The 15,521-nt window shown below is 40.8% G+C and overlaps 3 protein-coding genes and 1 long non-coding RNA gene across 7 annotated transcripts; 3 read left to right on the top strand and 1 right to left on the bottom strand.

The window, feature by feature from the left end:
• Positions 1-1,264: 1,264 nt before the first annotated feature.
• Positions 1,265-5,547, top strand: LOC130689181 (G protein-activated inward rectifier potassium channel 3-like). Of its 2 annotated transcripts, XM_057512201.2 has the most exons (7): positions 1,265-1,489; positions 1,824-2,234; positions 3,388-3,520; positions 3,603-3,732; positions 3,891-4,072; positions 4,142-4,748; positions 4,822-5,547. In XM_057512201.2, exons 2-7 carry the CDS (start codon positions 1,888-1,890, stop codon positions 5,064-5,066), a joined length of 1,644 nt encoding a protein of 547 aa, XP_057368184.1. In that variant the 5' UTR covers positions 1,265-1,489; positions 1,824-1,887; the 3' UTR covers positions 5,067-5,547. The 2 variants fall into 2 exon arrangements, with proteins under 2 accessions (XP_057368184.1, XP_057368185.1); XM_057512202.2 differs by lacking the exons at positions 1,265-1,489; positions 1,824-2,234 and adding an exon at positions 3,003-3,189.
• Positions 5,548-5,972: 425 nt separating this feature from the next.
• LOC130689114 (polymerase delta-interacting protein 3-like) lies at positions 5,973-7,928 on the top strand. Of its 2 annotated transcripts, XM_057512125.2 has the most exons (7): positions 5,973-6,186; positions 6,264-6,843; positions 6,908-7,084; positions 7,145-7,350; positions 7,428-7,572; positions 7,692-7,714; positions 7,782-7,928. In XM_057512125.2, exons 1-5 carry the CDS (start codon positions 6,110-6,112, stop codon positions 7,555-7,557), a joined length of 1,170 nt encoding a protein of 389 aa, XP_057368108.1. In that variant the 5' UTR covers positions 5,973-6,109; the 3' UTR covers positions 7,558-7,572; positions 7,692-7,714; positions 7,782-7,928. The 2 variants fall into 2 exon arrangements, 1 of the variants encoding a protein (XP_057368108.1); XR_009421855.1 differs by having other exon boundaries at positions 6,911-7,084; positions 7,428-7,714.
• On the bottom strand, positions 7,711-9,148 carry LOC130689116 (inward rectifier potassium channel 4-like). The gene is made up of 4 exons (XM_057512127.1): positions 9,003-9,148; positions 8,696-8,934; positions 8,463-8,629; positions 7,711-8,392 (listed from the first exon to the last, which is right to left on the bottom strand). The coding sequence occupies exons 1-4, from the start codon at positions 9,146-9,148 to the stop codon at positions 7,778-7,780; spliced, it is 1,167 nt and encodes a 388-aa protein (XP_057368110.1). The 3' UTR covers positions 7,711-7,777.
• Positions 9,149-11,575: 2,427 nt separating this feature from the next.
• LOC130689176 (uncharacterized) lies at positions 11,576-13,988 on the top strand. Of its 2 annotated transcripts, XR_009000665.1 has the most exons (6): positions 11,576-11,728; positions 12,542-12,667; positions 12,744-12,819; positions 12,886-13,186; positions 13,244-13,407; positions 13,482-13,988. It is a non-coding gene; the product is annotated as an uncharacterized LOC130689176 (long non-coding RNA). The 2 variants fall into 2 exon arrangements; XR_009000664.1 differs by having other exon boundaries at positions 12,886-13,407.
• The last annotated feature ends 1,533 nt before the right edge of the window (positions 13,989-15,521 follow it).

Raw genomic sequence — 15,521 nt, 5'->3', positions numbered from 1 at the left:
CTAAATTGAAAAATAGTGGTTTTGATTGATTCGCAAACGAGCACAGGAAAAGTCATTTGACGTTTTCCTGTTCGCTTGTTTGGGCCAACATCAAACGTCAAAAGAACTTTTGAGTGCCCTCTTGATACGTTTAAGTTATTTGCATATTTTTAGTCAAATAATTAAGTTCATTTCGAACACATGCAAATGTTTTGGGGACATCAAGTGGTGTAGAGGGCTTGTGGGTAAAACTATTCATTATGCCAAGAAAATAAACCAGCTTGCAGGGACAAGGGGGTTTTTTCTATGCTTGAAGGCATGATCGGAACAGGTGTCTGGGACATCCCGGCAACTGCCATTTTTGGCAAAAGAAAAACAATGTCTTATCCTGTGCAAGTGAGTGTCCGGTTGAATACGGCTCGTACCAGGGCGTGCCAAGTGGTCTACATACTCTAGAACACCTGTGTTCACCATACCCGAGCGACCCCCAACTGTATCCACATTTCTTTTTCGCACCAAAACTATTGTTAATTCCGAACCCCTCTCCTAGAAGAAAAAAATATTTATACCGAAAACCACATTCACCCCGTTGGGAGGTGATTGACACCTGGACTGGTCGCACTTTCACACAACACACTTGAACGGGGAAAAAATAAGCCCTTTGATATTAGTTCGATAAAAGATTATAGGGTTTCAAGGTTACTGCATAATCCAGGATAGAGTTTGATACACCAACGTCGAAAATAATTCCTCGCGTGAAACCTATTCTTGAGGTTTACCAAACACCCTACATAGTGGATTATCTAATTAAACAATCAATGCACGATCACCGTTGACATCGTCGTATATTTCTGTTTAAACCGGTTAACGATCAATATCACCCGAGATTACACAATCGAGGAATTTACCTCGATACCCTATGGTAATGAAGGCACGAAAACAGAAACGTGTTTTGCAATTACTGTCAATCAAAAGAAAAGTCGCCATTTTAACACAGAGATTCGGTGATTCATTTCGTCTGCTTTCAGTTACATTATCATGCGTATCTTGACAGTCGTTTGTTTGGCGCACAGCACCACAGATTTTTAATTATATTTTTAATAAGCCGAAAAGAAACCTGGAAGAAGAAAAGAAATAAAATAAAGTCATTGGGCGTGAAGATTTGAAAGCTGGAGCTCTCCCTCCTCCCCTCTCAAAATTCTCCGAGCCTTCTCCGATGTCTCTCCCCTCTCTCTCACTCTAATCATTTGGAAGGAGGGGGGTCCTTAAAAACCGACCAGTTCTCCTCAGTCCTACAGTCAGTCTTCGTATTTCGAACAGAGCACACAACTTTGGGGGCTCCCCTACCAACCTCATTTGGTTATTTTGCTTTCATCGCCCACCGAAAGTTCCATTTTATTTTAAAGTGCACAGAATATTTTCGTTTCTGAAATTCCAGTGGGCTGCTCATTTTTCCTCAGTTGTTATCAAAATAATAGAGTCAATTTCGTCTGCTGCAGCAACCCAACGGGTGAGTCGCTGACGTTTCAATTTTTTGTTAGTTTTAGTTTATTATCAAGGACGAAGTCATTCTCGGTTGTTTTTTAAAGATAAATTTTTAACTGTGGCCACTGATTTCGATTGTGGTTTTTATTTTTTGCTTCTTACACTTCAACATGTTGGTCCAGTTGTGTCAGTTTCTTTGTCTTGTGATTATACTCCAGTTGCCAATGTGCAGCCGTTGTCCCGAACGGAAGTTGCGTCACTATTTGGAGCAGATTGACTTGAGAAAACAAGGAAACCTCTCTACAGTGATCTAAATAGCGTTTCTTTCTTTTTTTTTTTTTTGATTTTTCTGTTTCCAGAATGAGCTTTTGATCCCATTGGATAGATTATACGACAAATACGACAAACGACACCGAAGCAATCATGAAATTGGACAAACAAGAAAGTGAAGATTGTAACGCCCCAGTATGGCAACAACTACTTCCGACATCCGTTCCCACGTCAGTGATTGAGCGGAGCGAAGTACGTGTCAACATCCCGACCGAAGAACCCACTAGTCCACATGGCGATCAACCCAAAAAGATGGGGAGTTCTTGGTTTCCTTCGTTCGCACCTTCCTGGGCCGAACGACAGAGGTTACAGAATGGTAGGGAAGTCTTCCGACCACACATTAACAGCGCGTCTAGCAGCACTGGATCAACGGAAGGAGATCCTCGGATAAATGCACCAAAATCGCCCACCGAGAAGAGTTCGTCGAGTCCCCTCATGAGGTTAGTTTTATCAATACCGTCATCTTGTTTTGATTCGCTTTCGCAAGTCCCGCGTTCCTTAGCAATCGTTATCGCCTCAAGACCCCTCCCCTCTAACATGACTCGAAAAGAAACAAATAATTTTTTTTCACGCCTCTGCTGATAAGAAAAGAGCGCAAAATTTGCAAAGACGATATCAAACTAGGTTAGATTAGAACTATTTTGACTGCACAGTTATAGGGTATGTCGTTGGTGACGTCAGCCTGAAAGAATGAACTGGTTCAATCTTACCCAAAGCTCTCGATAGCTTTTCATGTTTTGTTTAGTCGACGAATGTGTTGAAGTCGTTGAAGATATTATTTGATTGATGAAATGAATTGTCAAGTGGTCAAGCTCCTGAGTTCGTGTGTAGCTTCGTTCTCTCAACGAAGCGGTTTGATCCGGCTCTCATCTGTTCGCGTATTCCAACCGTCTAGCGCAAGCATGCTTTCGTGAAAATGTGCCGTGAAACGTGAAAAATTTGGCAGCTATTTGTCATTCTTAGTAGAACATTTTGACATGCCTACGAAGGCCTTTTCCTATATTAAGCTTTATATTTGTGATAGATAAAATAGAAAATACTATTTTCCTGGTTTTAAAAATGGCAATTGAACAGCAAGAACAATGCCCCAACACGTTCGAATACTGTGGGCGCAGAGTGTCGGGCGGTGCGGCATGTTTGGTGTCAAGGTAGCTTACTAGCCCGTTCTACAACACAGGGGAGAATGGATGTATGAGACCTTGAGCCCCTCAGTCGAGTGCTCCAGGTGGGAGAAACGAGACGCACACAGGTGTCTCTCTAGCATCGAGTGTTGTTTTATTTTTACTTTCCGCGTTTTACCTCTTAACAAAGAATGGTTAATACTGCAGACACTGGATACGGCCCCGATGATGGTGTCGATGTTGATGTAGAGCTAATGTCCCAGCATGATGCTAGGTAAAAGTTCTATCGAAGCTTTCGTTTTTGTAACGTGATGGGGGCGTTTAAAGTCAGTGCTCATTTTTATAGTTCCCGTCGAGCGTAGTTCAGTGCACTCTGTTGTTGTTGTTGATGATGCAGGAACGAACCCGTTATTCCTTGCTAGTCTATAAAACTGTGTCGTAAACAAACTTTTTCTTCTATTACGACCTACAGGTACAGGCAGAATCGGTGGAGTTCACGTCGAGTTCGAAAGCGCGTTGTGCTCAAAAATGGCGAATGCAACGTCGTCCAAAGTAACGTGGCTAAAAGGCGGAGGCGCTACCTAGCCGATATTTTCACAACCATGGTAAACACACATTATATCATACGAAAAAAAAAATCGTTCTAAACATGCTTCTTAATCTATTTTTGATTATTGTGTATTCAAGGTGGATATCCAGTGGCGTTGGACACTTCTCATCTTCACGGCCAGCTTCGTTTTGAGCTGGCTGGCCTTCGCCGTCCTATGGTGGTTGATCGCTTTCACTCACGGCGACCTAGAACCCGATCACCTTCCCGGTAACTTTATTTTTATCTTCAGCATTTTTCATTTTTCTTTTCATCAGTGTATCTGATTAAATGTGCATCGAACGAAAGACGTTCAAGACACTTGAAACGTTTTGCTGACGTCGGTTGTCTTGTTCATTCAATGATTTCCTTTCTATTGTCGAATTTAGATAACCAAGGAGCGTCCGGTTGGAAACCTTGCGTTGGAAACATTCACGGTTTCGCGTCGACCTTTCTGTTCAGCATCGAAACTCAACACACTATCGGTTATGGGTACAGGTACACGACCGAAGAGTGCCCCGAAGGCATTTTTGTCATGTGTATCCAGAGTATTATCGGTGTAATGATTCAGGTAACTTAAATTTGATCTCTTGTTGCACATTACATCACGTAACGCTTGCCTTATTTTGAACAATGACAGGCGTTCATGGTAGGCGTCGTCTTTTCCAAACTGACAAGGCCCAAAATGCGCGCTCAGACGCTGCTTTTTAGTCGATCAGCCGCTATCTGCCAGCGTGACGGGCAACTTTGTTTGATGTTCCGCGTTGGTGATATGCGTAAATCTCACATTATCGACGCTCACATCCGCGCTCAAATGATCCGGATGCGAGTGACGGATGAAGGAGAACAAATGCCTTATTTCCAATACGAACTGAAAGTCGGAATCGATCACGACGAGAGCGATCTCTTCCTCATCTGGCCCATGACAATCGTTCACAAAATCACGCCAGACTCTCCGCTCTACAACGTCTCCGCCTCGGATCTCCTTAAGGACAAATTTGAAATCGTCGTCATCCTGGAGGGTACGGTCGAGTCGACCAGCATGACGACGCAAGCCCGCTCGTCTTACCTGCCGTCCGAAATCAAATGGGGACACCGGTTCGAACCGCTCGTCTCCTTCCGCAAAGATACCGGCCAATACGCCGTCGACTACAGCCTTTTCAACAATACGTACGAAGTGGACACGCCGCTTTGCAGCAGCCGTGACTTGGATGAGTTCAAGAAACTCCGCGATGAGAACCAATTAGGTACAAAACGCTTTTGAACAATTGCTTTTAAATGAGCTTATTCTAACTTGGTTCTTTTTCATCCAAATATCAGGTAATGCACAAACAAAGCAAGTGACGAGACCGATGCAGACAATGCCTCTGCAACTTACGTTCAATCGGAATTTGTTGATTGATCCATCAGTCGTCAATACTCCAATGATGAGAGGAGTTGCCCCTCTCGCTGTGACTCCTGCTCCGCTCACAACTGTCATCAATGCCAGCAACGTTAACAGACCAGTTGTCGTGCCAGTGATGACTACAGTTGATCCACCGACTAGCGACTCCATCGCCACGTGAATCTAAAACTTGCTAATTAAAAAAACTGATTCCATCATCACCCAGTAAAATGGGATGTAGAAAAAAGCCCGAAGATACTTTTCGCCTTATAATAAGTTCTTCGTATACCGTAATGTGCATATTCACTTTATATCCATGATATATAAATATATAAATATTATGTTCGTTTAGGATTGAAAACAAGTAAAACTAAAAAAAAATCTGAATATTTTTATTGGAGCGTTATGTGCCTTTACATTCAATCATATCCATGTATTGAAATAATAGCGAAATTTGTCTTCCAAAATGTAATGCCTTGTTTTGCCTTTGTGCGACTACGCACAACGAACACAACTCGACACTGAGAAGAACGTGTCTTTTTTCATTAACAAATGTACACATTTGTCGGTGTTTTGTTTTCGTATCGCTCGCCATAGACCAATTAAATAATATTTGTATGCGGAACCTTTTGTTTCAATACATTAAATATGAAAATGTACAACACGTCACCCTTTCTTTGTTTACTATATAATTTTAAAGAGTCGTTCAAAAACCAGAACGTTACGCCATTATTTCACCTGTCACTATTTTCTTTGTCGAGAAATGACGCGAATCTAAACTTTCATTTAGATTTTTATGCTTGCAAGAAAGACGAATAGAAAAATTCATATAGAAATTAACAGCCAATGCACACACACAAATTGCAACCGCCTTATCTACGACGCATACCAATCAAAGCATTAAAGCAATTACAGATTGCCAAATCCTTGCAAGCAGTGACCAGAAAGAATAAAAAGCAATTTTAGTTAAATATATTTGAAAAACTTTCAAGAATACGAAGAAAAAATAAAATCACGCAAAAAAATTTAAGCAAAAATAGTTAGTACCGTTGACGCTAGATGGTGACATCTTCTAGGCATCATTTAATCGGAATCAACCATTTGATAGAACATTAAGTATTCCGTCATTTCGTCTGCCCTACGCTTGGCTTGATTTTTGAGCATTAGTTTTAGAAGTTATTTTTTCATTTTCGATCGCTCGGTTTATCCATTAATAATACGAGAATGGACAGAAGTTTGGACGAGCTTATTAAAGAAAACCCGAAAAAATTCAGCCTCAACAAAGGGAGGTATCAGCCAAAGTATGAAAGTCAACCTTTTAACCAATATTTCTTGCCCATTTGTCTCTATTATTAACCGAATTTGTGTGAATTTTTAGGACAAACAAAAATTCTGGAAACGCTAGTGGAGTGAAAAGAGGTGGAATTCGCAATAATAAAAAAAATAACAATAATTCACTGCCAGGTGTGGCCAAAAATGGAGGAGGTCGTGTGACCAAGCAAGGCGGGAGACAGAATGGTGCAAAACCCGTTTTTAAGGGAAATTCTAACAAACAGAATGTAAAGCCAACAACCAAGAAAGGTGGTCTTATTGTTGTTGATGCCAGAAATAAGCTTTTGGCCAAAAATAGGCTGAAAATTACGGATGCAAGAGACCGCATTGCTGCAATGGCAAAGAAAACTGACCTCCGCCAGAAACTTGCTTCTAAGAAACCAGAGCTTTCAAGAAAACCAGCAGCATTGCACACAAGGCCAAACCAAGGAATTAAAAAGTTAATACGAGAGGTAGGAAGATCCCACAATCTCACTAGAACAACTATTGGCAGAACAGTGGAAAATGAGCTAGCCAGATTGAATGTTGGACCAGTCCCTCCTCATTACATCCCACCAAGATATGAGTTACTTCCTCCACCTAACTTTTATGCTTATCATCAACCAGCAGCACCCAGTTATGACCTTGTAAGTGTACATTTAAATTCACTTTCCACTATACCTGAGTAACTTGATACCCTTGATCCGTAAGAAGCACACCATGAGTACTGCAGCAATGGACTGTGAGCCCCCTTTGTCAGCAACCAAGCGCATCCTAGCGACAGAAAAGCGTCTCGGACCGAGAGGTGAGGTCAAGTCGAAACCTGAGAGTGGACACAGAGTTTACGTCAGCAATCTGCATCCCAAAGTGACACAAGAAGACATCGTCGTAAGTCTGCTGCTCTTAAATAATGTAAGGTCTAAAGTTTCATTTTCCAAATTCCTTTAGGAACTCTTTGGTGACGTAGGCTCCTTAGTAAGAGCGTCACTTCAACGACCCGGCGTTGCAGAAGTTGTCTATGTTCGTCGTGATGATGCCTTGAGAGCCGTCGATGTCTACCATAATCGACAACTGGATGGACTCCCGATGCACTGTAGCATGGGAGCCATTTTTGAACCCAGACGAGAAGCAGCTCCTGCGGCGATGAAACCAAGGTACGAAAGTTGTTATTCCTTATTTCGCTAAATCAGATTGCCCTTTAAAGTGTACGTGTGGTTTTCATAATATTTAGGGCTCCTTTAAGCTCGGGCAAGGCTCATATCGCTCCAGATATTGGAACTATTCACAAGGCCCTGTTTAACAAGGCAACTTCTCGCAACTCACAGATTTTCACTGTCACTCTACCCAAGAAAGACACGTGAATTTGTTGATTGAAGGTAAACAAGGTTCTGGTTGACCCACTACCAACTGGTTCGTGTTTTTTTTGTTTTTTTTTGTCGTGACAGTTTTCTTTTTTTTTTTCGCACCTTGTCCATTTCTTTTGTGCTGGACGAAGTTACTCTGAAAGAACTCCCCAAGGTAGAAAATACATTGTATTGGAGACTAAACTTATTATTATTTTTCCCTTTAAACAATTTTACACTAGTCAGGACTGAATTCCACGCTTCCATTGTCTTCGGCCGTTATTCCCACAGGATAGATACTGTCCATTAGACTGTGATCAACTGTCGGTCTACCGTTATCGGATTTTGCGCCAATCATGTCGTCGAACCGATAGCCCCATAAAATCTCGCAGGGTAAATAAGAGGTCATGGCCTGTGTTGACATATCCGTTGACGAAGTAGTGCCTTCCAGAGTGACGATTATTTCGAATGCAGCTTGGGTCATGTCAGCTTCGTTCATGCCATATAAAGGAGATTCAACTGTGATTGAATGAACTATAGTAGTCGGCCAGAGAAGAAGCAAGTCTGAATCTTCTCCAGACGGATGCAATCGAAGAGGTTGTTGATCTAGAGTAACAACATGTCCTTCTCGTGTTACGCGAGTCTGATTGACAAGAGTGGCCCTAATTCGAGCGCCGATGATACGAGAAGTGTGTCGATCAGCTATTCTAAACATCAGAGAGAGTTGTCCATCTTGCTGGCAAATCACGGAGTATTGACTGAATGCAATTGCTTGTGCTCGCCATTTCGTCCGTACTAATTTCGTAAAAACCACACCGACGAGGAAGGCCTCAATAATGGTACCCAGAATAGCCTGGTAAATATAACGAGCACAAGTACCTTGAATTTTAAGCATTAATTTTGGAATAGGAAAAGCGTTCAACCTGAACAGTTAATGTCACAATAGCAGCAGCACAATCCTCAGTCACTCGCGAAAATCCAAATCCAATCGTCGTTTGAATTTCCAGGCTGAAAAGAAAAATCGATGTGAAATCCTTGATGTTTTCTACGCACGGTTGACTGCTATTAGCAAGCACGTCTCCGACGACGCCTAAGAATGGAATTTGCTCAATTGCTGCCCAGACCTCCTCTTAAGAAAAATGTCAACAAGTGGTACCAGATTCCTGTGTTTCGAAGTCACCATGGAAATAGCATATCAGCCAAAAGAGGACGGCAAACATTGTCCATGTTACGTAGAAGCTGGCGAAAAAAATAATTCCGGTCCATCGCCACTTTGCGTCAACCAACCAAGTAAATAAGCCAACAAAAGTTCCAGTTCCAGGTCCAGTAATTTGGCCATTGCTGATGTTGGATTCTCCTGATTTTGTGACGAGTCGCCTAAAGCTATTACGTTTTCTGAACAGAAATGGTAATTTTTTTGCATTTATTTCAGTAAAAGCTTAGCATATTTTAATTGAATTTACTTGAAAGACGTCTGGTCCTGCTTGGGTGTGATTACTATGGATCGAGAGGTAGTAGTTTGTTCTGGATTGCTGTTATTCCATCCCTGTTTTCCACTATTGGGCAACATTGGCTCCAGTGCTTCGATGCCAGCTGTGGAGGATTCCATCACAGAACTTTTTTTAGTTTTACTCAGCTATAGAATTGGTGGTTCTGCTTTCAAGCTAAAGAAAACTGTGCTGCCTAGTTAACCATATGAAACGGCACATTCAAGAAAAGCGACCACCTTCTATGAAAGCAGTTCACGTAGAGCCAACCAAAACAACGTAAGTGAAAAATCGGCTGGTGATCGTGAATTACATTTACATACACCTAATTACAAACGCAAAAAGAAAATCAATCCGGAACGATGTAGAAGGGATACTGCTTTTGATTGGTAGGTTCTCCTTTTTCCCTTTTCTATGTGCTTGAAAATATGACCGTTGAACGACAGGTAGATCACATTGTTCTCATCTTACCGGGATTACGTAAGAACCATTGATTTCAATGCCACACCATTTTGTATACAATTTTGGAGAAACATCCTTTGAATAGGATCCTGCCCATTATCGCAGAAGTGGCTCTTTCCTATAAAAAAATACGTATGCTAGCAAATCAAGTCCCGAGTTCGCATTACAGCACTTGGAAATTCCATAGCGTGATCATAGGTGAGTTCGTGGTTAGTAACCGCCGCTGTTACCACCACTGTTATTGCATACATAATACTGATTTACGTATTTTTTTATTGTCGATTACTTCTAGGAATCACAGAAGACTGCTGTGAAATTTACGAAATCATCGGTAGTTTGGCCACATTTACGATATTATAGATAATGGTGTCTTTACGTTTAGGGTTAGAGGATGATGTATTGTTCTCGGTATTAGTATTGATGTCCCCTATCCATTTTTCTGCTTATTTTTGCTACAGGGTTTCTTAGACCTTAATATTGTACGTTTGAGGAAGTCCTTTTCCTTTTCTTTTCCTTTCTTTTTTTTCTTTTTTATAAACGAATTAATTTCTTTTCTTTTTTTCGGGTTCGTTAGGTACAAACCAACATATTTCATTGCTGTCGTTCGAAATATCATAAGGTAAAGGACCGCCTCATACGGCTTTTTATCACGGCCATAGGACATTCGATCGTACCTTTTATTGTCTATGATCCTACAGGTTAAATTTCGAAAAACCAATAACACTTTCTGGCGGAGGAACTCTTCTAACAGGTTAAAGTGATTGAAAGTTTCTCAATCAACTAGTTCCAGCTTCTTGCGTCGAACAACTCACATAAAGAGTTTGTCTGCGGATGTATCAAATGACTAGGCTCGACATTCCGTCTATCCGTCGTTACTTTTATATGGTTAAGCAACCACCTCTTGTTTTGCTTTCTTCTATAAATACTTTGCTTCAATGACAGTGACATCCTAATAGATTTTCTCTAAAGATTATTTACGAATTTTCTTTGATAACTTTTACATGCATTTGGGTTTTCCCACATCAGTGTTTTTAATGAAAGACTGGAGAAAGTAAATTTTTGGTTGAAAAACTGGCAACTAATGAAATATGTGTAGAATTTTCGATAGGAAAACGTTGTCCCTTCTTTCTTCAATTACTCGTTCTGGTGTCAGGTAAGATGCTCGTGTCTGTGACACTTTGTCACCAGGTCATCGCGAAATGCCGATGTCCGGATAGAATAGGCAGAAATTAAAAAAGGAAACATCACCACTGAAAGACGAACTGGTGAAACGTTTTATTAGCGAAGCGGATCGAAGTCCGCGTTATGGTGTCTCCCTCCGGGTATTCGGAAAAGTAGTTTTGGTAACTAGATCAGTTTGCTGAAACTTCTTCAGTTCCCACCATTTAAACCATACAACTCCAATGATCTGTCTTGCGTTACGACATCGGCTCACGCGGGAAGACCAATATTGTCTTCATTTTCGCTAATTTACAGGATGTATCAGTTAGCGCGTTTTCCATCGGATTAGTTGTTATGCTGACGAGTATGTATCTGCGATATTTGGTGACGGAAACAAAATGATTGTCATAGATCTGTATAGAACGTTGGAAACGGTAAAATAAGAAGAGGGCAACGTTTCAAAACTATGGTAATCACAGAATAAATGTGTTGTTGGGTATTACTAAACTATGGACCTGGACAGTTCAAAATAGACTTCTAAAATATGGACCACCCGCGGAAACTGTGAAATTCCTCATGTGGCCAGGTTACGTGAAGCGACGCCAGATGGCGTATAACGGACATACAGGGCCATTCAGGTAGGTTACAGCCGCTAGGTGGCGCTGCCTGCCAAGTAGGTTAAGCATGCAACGCTATCTGACGATGTCCACAGCTTGCGCTGAGTGAAAACAAGTTGTAGAAATCTTTTATAGCCTAGTTTGCATTTCATAATTTTTTTTTTTTTTTTTGCTCGCTTAAATCTTTTTTTAAACGAATAGATTTGGACCGTATTAAAAAACCAAAATTTCGTGAAGATACTGACAGATATCACAAAATATTACATCTATCTCTAAAAAGGGGCGCTGAAACACGTGGCATATCAGGCGTCCATGAATAGCATAGTACAAGGATACAAACTGGATCAGTATTTTGCGTGAGATTTTGGACGAAGGATGTTCAATTATTCTAAACCACATTTTATACAGTTATAATATTCTGTCAGGGATCCTGTCCAGAAATTGCATGTGATGATTTAAAAGGTAAGTTTTTTTTACACCCTGATAATATTTGTTAAAGTTGTAATGGCTGGTGTTTAGTACCTTTAGTTGTAACCATTTTTCTGAAATAGAACTCCTAAATGGTTTTAGTCTAGTTATTTTGTTGATAAATATCACGGTTTTCATTTTCAGTTTTAGGTATGTAATCTGTTATTTTGCTGATCATGGCACACACGATGACTGCCTATACCTTGCCGAGGAAGGGTGATTAACTGCAAAGCAAAAAATAAAAGTTTTTCAATTGGCAAGTGTATGAAAGTATTTATCGTTTTTATAGGGAAAAGGCAGCCATTATTTAAAACAGGAGGGAATGCAGATACTTTATTCTCTAAATCCTGCTCTTTAAGTAAAAATGCTTATTGATAGTGAAAGCCCAGATTTTGTTTTCGTAAGATGAGCATATTGTAAAAAATAGCAAATATGGATGTTCTAAAATAAGGTACATAAATTAAACTAGATGTTCAGTTGGCAAACATATAAAAGTATGTTTTCAAGAGTGAGGAGGCATTATGCTGCTTGTCCATTAGTTCATTTGAATCCAGTCGACATTCACTTAGACCAACTTTCCATGTTTAGTGGTTGCATGCCATTGAAGGAGTGAACACTTAAGTTCATCAGATTTAAGCAAAAGAAATATTAAGGAAAAAAACGACTTTGAAAACAAAACCAATCCTTATCCTCCATATTTTAGAGGGAATAACCACCTACAAATCTTTTTCTCCCATATTATGGCATCACTCTTTCCGTCATTTATACCAATTGCTGATATTGTTAATAACAAGTCTTTACTTTTAGATTCTTGCCAGTGGGACTGGTTGCAATTTTCGACCACAACCGCTTATTTCAGCTGTTCCAAGTATCGGAACATTGCCTATTCAAGTACTTAGAGGCGGGTGCCCATGACAACAACAGTTTTTCACGGTACGTTATGCAATAAATGCAATAAATATTATAGATTTAAATGAGACAGAAGTTTAATCCTTGCTGGTCCTCATAGGCGCCGTAATGGTATATTTGCAGGATGGAAAAAATACAGTGCTGCGGTGGCCTGAAAAATGTGCCCAGTTAAAACGGTCAGTCTCAATTCCAAACGTCAAATGTACAAATTTTTTCGTGAGACGAATGTATCGTTATCGCAGAATCAACATCGGTCATCCAGGACCTTAAAGAAGAGATTAGTGGAATGATCCCTGGTAGATCCGAACAGGAAATGGGAGTACAGTTTGTATTACATTGCGGGAAGAATATCCTCGATCACTTGTGTGTTACAGAATAATCAGCAATTTCATCCTGATTTTTTGTTTTTATTCAATGCGTTGGACAACGGGAGCGTTCTTCAATTAGACTGCCCTGACTATCTTGTATTACTGTCCGTCATGCATGGTGAGAAATTTCACGGACTGCGTCGTAAGTTGGTGTCACCTTTACGAAGCCAAACAGGTGAAACGAAATGCCTTTAAGAAAATAAAGAATTAAATTGCTGCTCTGCTTCTTTAGTCAGCAGATCTAGAGCATATGCATATTGTGAAAGAGATCAAGTATCTGTACCGGAACTGGCTCTCTCCCATCGCGACGTCAGACCTCCCCAATGTATCGTTCTGAGGAGAGGAGTTCCTGAAAAGACGTAGAATGTTTTGAACCGTCTTGGCCTAAAGCTCTAGGTCTGTCTTTTTTTCTGCATGTAAACCTAGAATTACAACTAATTAAAATACCATTTATCGTCTTGGTTGCATAGGTATTACAAAATAGGTAGTCGCTTTTTGGTTAGTTTCTTCGCTGTCCGACGCCATACAGATTCTGCCGAACAATCCTGATGTATTGAGCGCTCATTCGGAATGGCTGTTCCCTTCCTCGATCATGGCTCACGTAATTAAATAACATTGTGATTCAAAAAACGTTACATTAATGTTCTATTGGTAATTATCTCGAGGTTATGTTGACTCGCAAAATCCAATCAGAAGAGGGTCCCTGTTTCGTGGACATGAAGACGAAAGTTTTATATAACAGCGAGTCATCTAAACAGATCAAGCTCATGAAATATCTCTATATATATTGATAGGCAAACGTTTAGATATTGATTCATGTTTCGTTTTCTTTATATAGGTTAAAAATCATACCGACTCCAGAGAGGTATCTAGTTGCACCAAATTTTAAATGATAACGCTTAACACCGGTTGTGGAAATTTTGAAAAATGCTACCTGAAGACAAAGTATTAAAATTTATGTTAACCGAAATGTATGAATGGGCTCACTTGTTTCCTATGGCCCGTTTCCCATTGACTCGTAATAAGCGTGTTGAGGTTCATTCATAAAAAAAAAGAGCTTAAACTACATTGCGTTCTCATTCCTTCTTTAATGCTACAGTCTCTCCTTGCTGACGTACAGGTATAGCACGTAATATCCAGTTCATTGTAAAGTTCACACATATTTCAGATATTTATCTTCTCTGTTTACTATAATGCACTGTAACTAGACTCTTGAAGGAATCGATCCCTTAACTTTCGGCGTGGCATGCCGAAGCTCAACCATAGAGCCGTGAGTCTTACACTATATCTAACTATTTTCCATCCAAGTTACATTGCTATACAAGTGTACAAGGTTGTCTTACAAGAAGGAAGAATAGTAACAAATGAAATGTGAAAGATGGCTCAGTGGTATAGTATAGCTCTCTCACGCTAAAGATCTGAAGTTCGATCCGTATCAAGGGAAGAAAATTCTAGTGAGTGCAAAGTTTGCATTGCGTTACATACTAGAATATTTTTCATTAAAACAGTATAATTGTAATCTAACTGTAGAGAGGTCCCCTCAAATCTATTACAAAAAACAGATAAATAGCTCAATGGTAGAGCATCGACGTTGTACGTCGAAGACCTAGGGTTCGATTCCCTTACCAGTAATATTCAAAGACCAAATTCAATAAATAAAATAAAAATTCAGATACAAGAATCAAATGGAATTGTATTTTTTGTCCCTCCACCACCCACAATTCCACCTCTGTTTTATACAACACATATATACAAATACATATACAAATACAAACATACCCTTAAGCTAACCCGTTGGCTGCCAGGCCAAGCAACCCGTAGGTTGCTGAAACTACATTTGCTACGTGTCGGGTCATAAGGATCACCGACCAAGGTGGGACTTGTCCGAAGACAAGTCCGGGCTGGCGCGGTGATAGAGTCCATTCCGGGAATGCACACCCCTGGATTATCTATCACCGTGCCGACAAGGAGAAGTCCCTGCTGGTGCATTGCCTAGGGCGCCTAATGGCATAAGCCATTAGGCGCAATGGCGACTGTTCCCCCCATGGCCATGAGGAGAACAGCGCCCAGGTCCCTACAACTACAAAAAAAATGGGAGCAAACGGGGTGGCAGCCAACGGGTTAGCTTATACACTACAATGCAAAAAAAAACAATACCAAGACGAATGGCGTAGACGGCGAAGAGACAATGGCGAAGGCAAAGGCGAAGACGGCAACGAGATGATGGTGAAAACGGCGGCGAAGACGGCAACGGGAAGAGGGTGAAGACAGCGGCGAAGAGGGCAACTGGATGACGGTGAAGACGGCGGCAAAGAGGGCTACGCGATGGTGATGATGACAGCAACTGGATGATGGTGAAGACAGCGGCGAAGTGGGCAACGGGATAATGATGAAGGCGGCAACGGGATGATGATGAAGGCGGCAACGGGATGATGATGAAGACGTCAACGGGATGATGGTAAAGATGGCGGCGAAGACGGCAACGGGATGATGGTGAAGGCGGCAACGGG

The sequence above is a fragment of the Daphnia carinata genome, chromosome 9 (genome assembly GCF_022539665.2).
Source record: "Daphnia carinata strain CSIRO-1 chromosome 9, CSIRO_AGI_Dcar_HiC_V3, whole genome shotgun sequence".
Taxonomy (NCBI): domain Eukaryota; kingdom Metazoa; phylum Arthropoda; class Branchiopoda; order Diplostraca; family Daphniidae; genus Daphnia; species Daphnia carinata.
The sequence above is the reverse complement of the archived record's forward strand: the minus strand, read 5'-3'. Positions and strand labels throughout refer to the sequence as shown.

Excerpts from the sequence above, each read along its gene's own strand:
- LOC130689181 (XM_057512201.2), top strand. The coding sequence starts at position 1,888 with ATGAAATTGGACAAACAAGAAAGTGAAGATTGTAACGCCCCAGTATGG. Across the intron at positions 3,521-3,602 it reads CCGATATTTTCACAACCATG|GTGGATATCCAGTGGCGTTG; the intron begins GTAAACACACAT and ends TGTGTATTCAAG. Across the intron at positions 4,073-4,141 it reads TTATCGGTGTAATGATTCAG|GCGTTCATGGTAGGCGTCGT; the intron begins GTAACTTAAATT and ends GAACAATGACAG.
- LOC130689114 (XM_057512125.2), top strand. The coding sequence starts at position 6,110 with ATGGACAGAAGTTTGGACGAGCTTATTAAAGAAAACCCGAAAAAATTC. Across the intron at positions 6,187-6,263 it reads AAAGGGAGGTATCAGCCAAA|GACAAACAAAAATTCTGGAA; the intron begins GTATGAAAGTCA and ends GTGAATTTTTAG. Across the intron at positions 7,085-7,144 it reads TGACACAAGAAGACATCGTC|GAACTCTTTGGTGACGTAGG; the intron begins GTAAGTCTGCTG and ends AAATTCCTTTAG.
- LOC130689116 (XM_057512127.1), bottom strand. The coding sequence starts at position 9,148 with ATGGAATCCTCCACAGCTGGCATCGAAGCACTGGAGCCAATGTTGCCC. Across the intron at positions 8,935-9,002 it reads CAGGACCAGACGTCTTTCAA|AAAACGTAATAGCTTTAGGC; the intron begins GTAAATTCAATT and ends ATTTCTGTTCAG. Across the intron at positions 8,630-8,695 it reads CTTCGAAACACAGGAATCTG|GCGTCGTCGGAGACGTGCTT; the intron begins GTACCACTTGTT and ends TTCCATTCTTAG.